At 39.6% G+C, this 7,927-nt stretch overlaps 1 protein-coding gene and 1 long non-coding RNA gene across 4 annotated transcripts in view; one reads left to right on the forward strand and one right to left on the reverse strand.

Annotated features, from left to right (window-relative positions):
- The window catches only part of LOC118320972, a 76,568-nt gene that overhangs the window by 54,017 nt on the left and 14,624 nt on the right, over nt 1-7,927 (forward strand). For both annotated transcript variants that reach the window (XR_004796385.1, XR_004796386.1), the window contains exon 2: nt 124-201. This is a non-coding gene — a long non-coding RNA (uncharacterized LOC118320972). The remainder of the gene's footprint in view (nt 1-123; nt 202-7,927) is intronic.
- Nucleotides 1-7,927, reverse strand: part of znf536 (zinc finger protein 536) — a 179,602-nt gene that overhangs the window by 16,307 nt on the left and 155,368 nt on the right. Inside the window, exon 6 of one of the 2 annotated variants that reach the window (XM_035652106.1) lies at nt 1,364-3,995. The exons of the other annotated variant lie outside the window; for it this stretch is intronic. Within the exon in view, the coding sequence (XP_035507999.1) occupies nt 3,841-3,995 (155 nt within the window). The 3' untranslated portion in view covers nt 1,364-3,840. Of the gene's footprint in view, nt 1-1,363; nt 3,996-7,927 lie in introns of those variants that run through there. 2 annotated transcript variants of the gene reach the window in all.

The following is a 7,927-nucleotide window of genomic DNA, read 5'->3' on the forward strand; positions in this document are numbered from 1 at the left end:
TGTCTGATTTTTTCACAGGTTATCTGTCTCATGTACTACTGTCAGGATATAGTGAAAGTTTCAGCAAATATGACAAAAAGTTACTCTTATAAAAGTTACTTACTGCAGCTTTTTTAATTTCAGGCTGAAGAGCATGTGGCAGCCAGTGTTCCGCTGTAAGCTGAGTAAGCCGAGCAAACCCCTGACTATGGTAGTTCCCAGGTAAGATACACACACGCTAATTTTTTGCATAATGAATGTGTTTACTTCTGACTTTTTGTACCTATTTAGGCCCCTAACTCAAGGGTATCCCAACATGTCGTAGATGGGAATAAAAGGATCAGAGACAATGTAAAAACAAATGTTGGGGCGCTACACTACTGTGACACACACACTGCTACAAAAAAACTGTTTATCAATTGAATGAATGCAATTAATTTTGCAATTTATGATTGAATCATTTTCATGGTATTTTATTTTTTGTTATGCATCACTTTTAATTATCAAAATAATTTGAAAACAAAAGCCTGGGGGGCTGCCAGCATTTACTTCGGGACAGTGGAGAAAAAGTTAGGTACAAGCCCTGTTGTTGATAATATAGCTATACTTTTTTCCATTGTTATATTGCTAATTTAGTTTAAGATCAACATTTTACTTCCACCAGTAAATATTTCCTTGATCTCTGTATATTTGCAACCTGTGTGCAACAACCTAATGTGCATCTGCTAGTAAGAGTTCACTGAATAAAGGATTAGATTTTCTGATCTGAAGCATGTTATCTACAACTGGTTTTGTAGTCTTGACAGATAAATTATAGCTGTTGTTAGTTTAAACAATATGTTTTGAAAGAGTAATATACAAGGGAGGACTGGTCCAAAGTAAGCTGCATGGACCAGAAGAGACAGACACGGCAGATGCAGGGACTCAATGTCAAAAAGAAAACCCGGAAACACAGCATCTGAATGGGGAGATGGAGATGAGGGAAGAGACAAATATGCACCATCAGCCCTGACACGTTTCTGATCATACATGTCATATTCTGTCATTAAAATTACTGAACTCACGTGTTTCTCATCATCCATATTGTTCAACTACAGCTACTATAAGAGCACCTTTGGGAGACAAAGTGGTGCAGGCAGTTATTTAGTTGTGTGTATTCGACATCATGATCACAGCGCGTGAAGCTTTGCCATCACATTGACAGAGATAATAACTTGTGTTGGGCTGATGGACTACTCTCCAAATAGTTTACCCACTTCTGATCACACAGCGACGCTCGCCGACACGCCGGCTCGCCCTCCTGATTCTCGCTCTGTCAGAAATGAAGAAATTAAAAACATGAAACAGGCCGTTGCTCTGTGACAATCCTTTTTTTTTAGTTTGAATACATTTTATTTTTACTATAAGTACAGTTCAGTAGTTACAAAACGAAGCATCTGCCATGAGGGTACAGCGAAACATAAAGAGTGTTCAGCTCACAAGACAGGTTTTGTACATAATATGTGGAGTGGAATGCTCATTATAGCTGGTTCAGAGATGGAGAGAGCCCAAGCGAAACTCCCGCCATTAATCTCTCATCTTTGCACCCCTGGAAAACAGAGATAGGGTCAGAGGTCAAAGCCATTGGTCAGTGCCTCCGGCAGGATACGTCTGATTGGTTTACTCAGACCCCATTTCCAGAATTCCTCCCTTCAGACACCCTGTTATATTTCCCTACAACCATTACTTCTCACTTTTCATGTCTCACTCTTGTTATTTTACTTTTGAATCCCCTCTTTTCCTGGCATATTGAAATTGAAAGAATGGTTAATTGTAATCTACATAAATCAAATTAAAATGGGGGGAAACAAAAATCAGAGGCTGTACTGCGGCAAAATCTCCTCAAGTTGGAATTTGAGCATTGGAAAACACTCAGGCTGAAGCAGTGACAGGCCTACGCTGCAGGTCAAAGGGGGCATTAGCATACAAAAGAAATCTGGGTAACAATTTGTCAAAGCCACATACAGTATAGAGGTTGATCGAACTGAAATAAAGAAGTATTATATTTGAACTGTACATACCGCATTAGAATTTTTCTCTGGGTTCACAAAAAATGACGTAGAAACATTTCACAATGCCAAGGGACACACAGACACACACCTTCAGTTTAGTTAGTTAGCTAGTTTTGTACTGTATAGGTTGGATTTATAATACTATCACAGTGCAAAATACTTCTGAGAACCAAAACAAATGAAAGAAATAAGAAAGGATAAAGTCCCTCTATGCATAATGGATTCTGTATATATGGGGGCAAATATGTTTTCAGCACAGGAGACGATTGTCATCTTTTTCCTCTTTTTTTTTTGATCAGTAAATGGAGAAGGCATTAATGTACAGTACATATAAAAATCCAAAATAAAATCAACCCTACGTCCTACGGTCTAGCACAGCTACATAGCTTTGTAGAAGCAATAACAGATGACTTGTATCTAAGGCTATACACAATATGTCTTTTTTCCAGTTTTTTGTTCTTTTTTTTTCTCATCTTAAAGTAAATACATCAAACCATTTTCAGTAGTCAGTAACACTGTGCAACAATGATCAGTGGCAGTATTTCAGAAACATCTGCAACACTAGAAGTCCTTGAGGTTGACATGAGCGATGAAGAGAAACGAGTGGAGGGCGATAAAGAAAGAAACTGTCCCCCCCCCTTTTTTGTTTTTGAAATCTGTTTTTTTAAATTCTTCTTTGTCAAACTCTAGAAGAATGCCTACCTTTCCGTGGCCGTGTAAACTACTGTCTTTGCTTCTCCTCGTCGCAAACGCTTTAAAACTTTAGTTTTCACTGTTTTTTTAACTACTGTATATCTCTTTATGTACATTAAGCGTCTATGGGCTCCATGTTGAATGATACAGAAGAAGAAAAAAAGACAAAGGGAGCCATATAGCAGGATGAAGGCCTGTACCGGCCTGGTTATGGAGGGGGGATATAGTATTATAAGTACATTTAGGGCAGTTTGATTATTCGGCCTCCTTCACAATCATCATTAGCACCACCATCATCGAGAGTCAACTGTTTTTCTACCAGCGATACCACATTATTTCTGGAAACCAACTTGTGTTGCAGATTGTCATATGGTGCCCTGTCCTTTATCAACCATAATCAGTGTGATGCATGGTCATGGGACATAAATAGTGAGTCTATGACAGCTGATAGGAGAGCCAGAAGTGGCTGTTGTGACAGGTAGTGTGCTTGGTCTCTGTCAACAGTCCGGTAAAGTTGAGTTTCTATTCTACAGTAGAATACATTCCAGGTACAATACAATGGTGGTCCGTGGACGTGGAAATAACTGTCTTCTTCATTTAACAGGAGAGAAAAAGTCTTTTTGAAAGCATTTGATTAAGTACTACACTTCAGTCCTAATTTAAAAAAAGACACACCTTTCTAGCTCAAGGAATGTATCAGAGATTGCGGTGCCAGTTACAGGAAGTGCTAATCAGACAGGTAGTTTCATCAAAAGAAAACCAAAAACAAAATAAACATTGTATAAGAGAAAAGACAACGAAGACAAGGGGCATTCAGACCACAGGAGACAACACAGGAAAGTTGCCGTCACTTTGTTTAGCGTCCAAGGACGCTTGCAAAAGTCATTAGGTCCATCTCGCAAAATCCGTCCCCAAAGGAAAACTGTCCCGAACTTTCCTTCATATAGTTCTCGCCTTCTCTTGACTCTGACGGTAGTATGTGTTTTTTTTTCATCTTAAATAAAGTCTTTGTTATAGTGTATTCCTTCATTTATCCTTCATCCTCCTCCTCCTCATCATCATCATCATCATCGCCTTCACCATCATCCTCATCATCCTGCCTTGCTCCAGGGGGCCGTTAGTCTTTGTTTACAGCGTGGGCGTCCAGCCCCTCGGGGTCGCCTAGGTTATGGTTGTTAGGGTGGTTAAGGTCGTTGTTAAGATGGTTGGGGTCGTGGGTCAGCGCGGGGTCATGGGTCATGGGCTGGTCCTCCTCTCCTACCCAGAGATGCACTACGGCCAATGAGAGAACAAGAGGCAGATTAGCACCACGGACCCAACACACAGACCCCACCCTGCAGCACACACACACACACACACACACACACACACACCACAGCCACACACACACAGGACCACCTTGGCATCAGTTGCCGTCATAGTGTCGCCAAAAATGGATGGATTTGAAGACTGTCAGGCTTTCCACCAATGGGGGCCTATTGTGTCAGAGCTTAAAAGGGTCCATTTCACTCAAAATTATGAGAGAAGAAATGTATTTTTCCACTTTACCTGGCACTTAATCTGAAAAATAGTTTTGAGTTTTAATGTGCCAGGGTTCTGGGCTTCTTGAAGGTTGAATATAATTTTTGTTTGTGGTGCTCACAGCTAAAAACAAAACAAAATTATAGATTATAAGATTATAGACTAGATTATCCAAAGACCTAACCATAAACAGTTTTCATAGGGACTGTTTCTTTGGTATAAAGTGGTCCCAGTCAAAACTACCCAAAGTCTTTGGATTATCCCGATTTACAGGGACACTGTTTTTGTTTTTAAAGACAAGTTTCCCACAAACCAAATTAATTAAACGTCCTTTGTATTGCTATGGTGGCTGAAATATCAAAGATGGATAACTCTAATCCTGGACAAATGAAACCAAAAGTATCAGCATGGCTAGGCACTGCTAGAGATAGGCGAGAAATTGTTAATTTCAGTGAGCTGACCCTTTAAAATGTTCGAGCTCTATCAATTATTACGAAAAAACTGAAAAAAATAGGACTAGCAACAGAAAAACCTTTTGCTTTTACAGAGTTTTACTGTCATCTGTTGTGTTGTTAATGAATATACTGATGTTAGTATCCAAACATACAGGAGAAAATAACAGGAACACCTTCAAATGAAATACATTCATATACAATAATTCCCACAATTCTCATGTCCATAAATTCACGTCTTGTGTAACCTTCTTATTGCAGAATTATTTTGGTTTGCATTGCATTCTAGGGGTTTCCTGTTATTCAATCCACCCTGTCTACTATTTATGCTAGGGCTGGGTATTGGCTAGAATCTGGCAATACGATATGTATCACAATACTGGGTTATGATTCAATATATTGCAATACTGTGATATATTGCCTGTTTAAAAAATAATATTTTAGGGAATTGCCACGAATCTTTGCATGTAAACTATTAATTAAAAATCAATACTGTGTTTTTGAGAATCGATACGGATATCAGAAAACATAATATCACGATACTCAAGTGTATTCATATTTTCTTACACCCCTAATCTACACCCACAACAATCACTGTAAGTACGGTATTATCTTTATGTAAGCAAGGTCAGCAGAGCTTTTATTAGATATTATTTCTTTATCAGTTTATTTTTGTATCTCCTGTACACCGGCGCTTACACTGTGAGACTGTGATAGGGTGCTCAGTGAAAACAACCGTTTCTGAAACGATACGAGACGCCACTGTAACACATTATGGTTATGGCAACTGGAGTAGTTTCATACTTGTTACAAGCAAGTTGGTCGGCTCAGTAAGTGTGACGGGGAAAGTGTGACAGTGGGTGAGAAGTGAAGTGAGCAATTCTAATAAAAAAAGTTTTAAGACTCGGTGAGACAGTAACAAATGCATAACTGTAATTAGGTCCCACAGCAGCGGCCACTAAATAATACAACTTGTCCCCATCCCCCAACCCCCCCTCCTTTTCTCCACTTTCATTCCCTCAGCAACTTCTTAGAAAATTATTTTGCAATAAAACACCGCCGAACACATTTGCATGTCATGTTCTTTTAAAGTGGCGTTATGAATCTGACAAAACCAAATTAAAACACGGGTTTATTTGAGCTGTGCTTTCGCAAGGACGGAAATGGATATCGAAATGAAAGGAAGTGCCGCCGTAACAGAGGGAAAATAAAGAGCTAATAACATGATAAAACATCTCTTAGATTCAGCACTGAGTAATAATTCTCTTGCTGTCTGTGCATGAAATGAACAACCCCTGCATCCCTGCAACCAACATTTACTTTACTGTATGTCTCAAATGCTTTTAATGCTTCGGGTTGCTCGCTTCAGATGGTTCCACTGACACCAGAGAATAATTACAAATAGCTTTATTTCATTCTAATGATGTTGGTAGAAATGCGGATTGAAAAACTGGAACATATAAGATCAAATCTAATTCCTAATTTACACTCATAGTTTCCTAGATCACACAAAGAAACATTAACATGGCAAGGTGTGAGTGTGCAGTTATGTACATTGAACGGTTAGTCCCCTTTTGCTTAATTAACTATCAAATTTGCAGTACATCTCAGAATATAATTCTTTACCAGTGAAGGATAGGATTCCATAACCAACTTTCACCACAAGATGGCAAGCTAAGACAGTAAATAAGATATGGAGGTTTATGTATAGATATCTGAGCATTCCTCTGCACACATTTAGACCAATCATGTCCTCTGGTAGAGATTCACTTTCAGAATTTCTATATAAAAACTGAATGACATGATAATTTACCTAAATACTCTTACTGAAAAAGTGTAAGAAGCCACCATTAAACACCACTCATTTGTCCATGTCCCAAACATATACTTTTTTTTATTTATTTCTATGTAAAAAAGCCACCACAACTAAAATACATCAAAGATAAAAGTTTCCTTGTTTTGAAGCTTCAAAAAGTGTCTCGTCTCTCCCTGAGGGCACTTCCTGCCTTTGACTTCCCTGTAAAGAAACTTCCTGTAACGAGCTCCAGATTAGGCTCCATATTTGATTTTCACTGTTCATTAACTAAGCCACCTGGAATGTTATTATTTAAGCACGGTGCTCCTTCTCCCCAAACAACTGCCGCTGCGAAGGGGGAGAAATTTCCCGGCCAACTTTATAGATTTAGCATAACTTCCCCTCGCAGTTTTTAATTTCCCATTCGGGCAGGCGGCAGATGCACCTCACAGACAGAAAACCTGCCTCGCATTCATTTATCACACGGAGGCTGCATGCAAGGCTTATTTATTTGTTTCCTTCAAAGATTCTGCCCTTCTTAGGGGTCGATGCAGACAGTGTGCAACAAGATGGCAGAATGATATTGATAAAAATCTGTCTCAATCTATGTAGTCTCACCATTATTCACTCATATTCAAGCTAAGGAACAGCAGTATGGCAATCTACAGTACAAGCCCATATCTCTACAACACTCTTCCAACACAGCATGAAAGAGCAAGCGCGCCCTCTTGTGGTGTGTTGCGAGACGGTAGACGCAGACAGTGGTGGTTGTTGGAGAGGAGAGGGCCCGGGAAAGGAAAACATATGGTGTGAGGACACACAGCTCCAGGATCCATCCACTGTTAATACATGTGTCATGCTTAACAGAATGGATAAATGGGAAGGAGGATGGAACAATGGCATAACACTGCACTCTGAGCATGTGTCGGAGACCGCCTTGGGATACGGTGGACCGTGTGTGTGTGCGTAAGTAAGTGTGAGTGTGTGGTCTCAGAGGCATCACCTCACATTAATAGCAGTCTGTGAAAACATCACACAACAGGCACTCACCAAGTAGAAGCTGGCATTTTGCAGCGCAACACCCTGCGATTCTTGAGACAGATACTGTGGCACATTTGTGCAGCATGTTGATACTGAAGCTCTAACAAATGACTTAGGATTGTGGTGCTTATGTCTCAGCAGTTTCCCACTTTATTTGTTCTATTTTTGATGCGCATTAGGGTTGAACTAATATAGATTTTTGAAGGCTGATAGGTATTTTGAAATGGACCAAACCTACCCTCAGCAACATTTTATGCTCAGCTGCAATTCAAGCTTTTGGAAAGAGCATCATACAGTAAGATGCTGAAAGTCTTGAGGAATATGTCTCTGAGTATTCTGTCTCCACTTGGACACAATAGAATTTTGTTTGTGGTGCTCACAGCATTGTTAAAACA

The sequence above is a fragment of the Morone saxatilis genome, unplaced genomic scaffold, assembly GCF_004916995.1.
Source record: "Morone saxatilis isolate NCDOM2014 unplaced genomic scaffold, NCSU_SB_2.0 Contig11, whole genome shotgun sequence".
Classification (NCBI taxonomy): Eukaryota; Metazoa; Chordata; class Actinopteri; family Moronidae; genus Morone; species Morone saxatilis.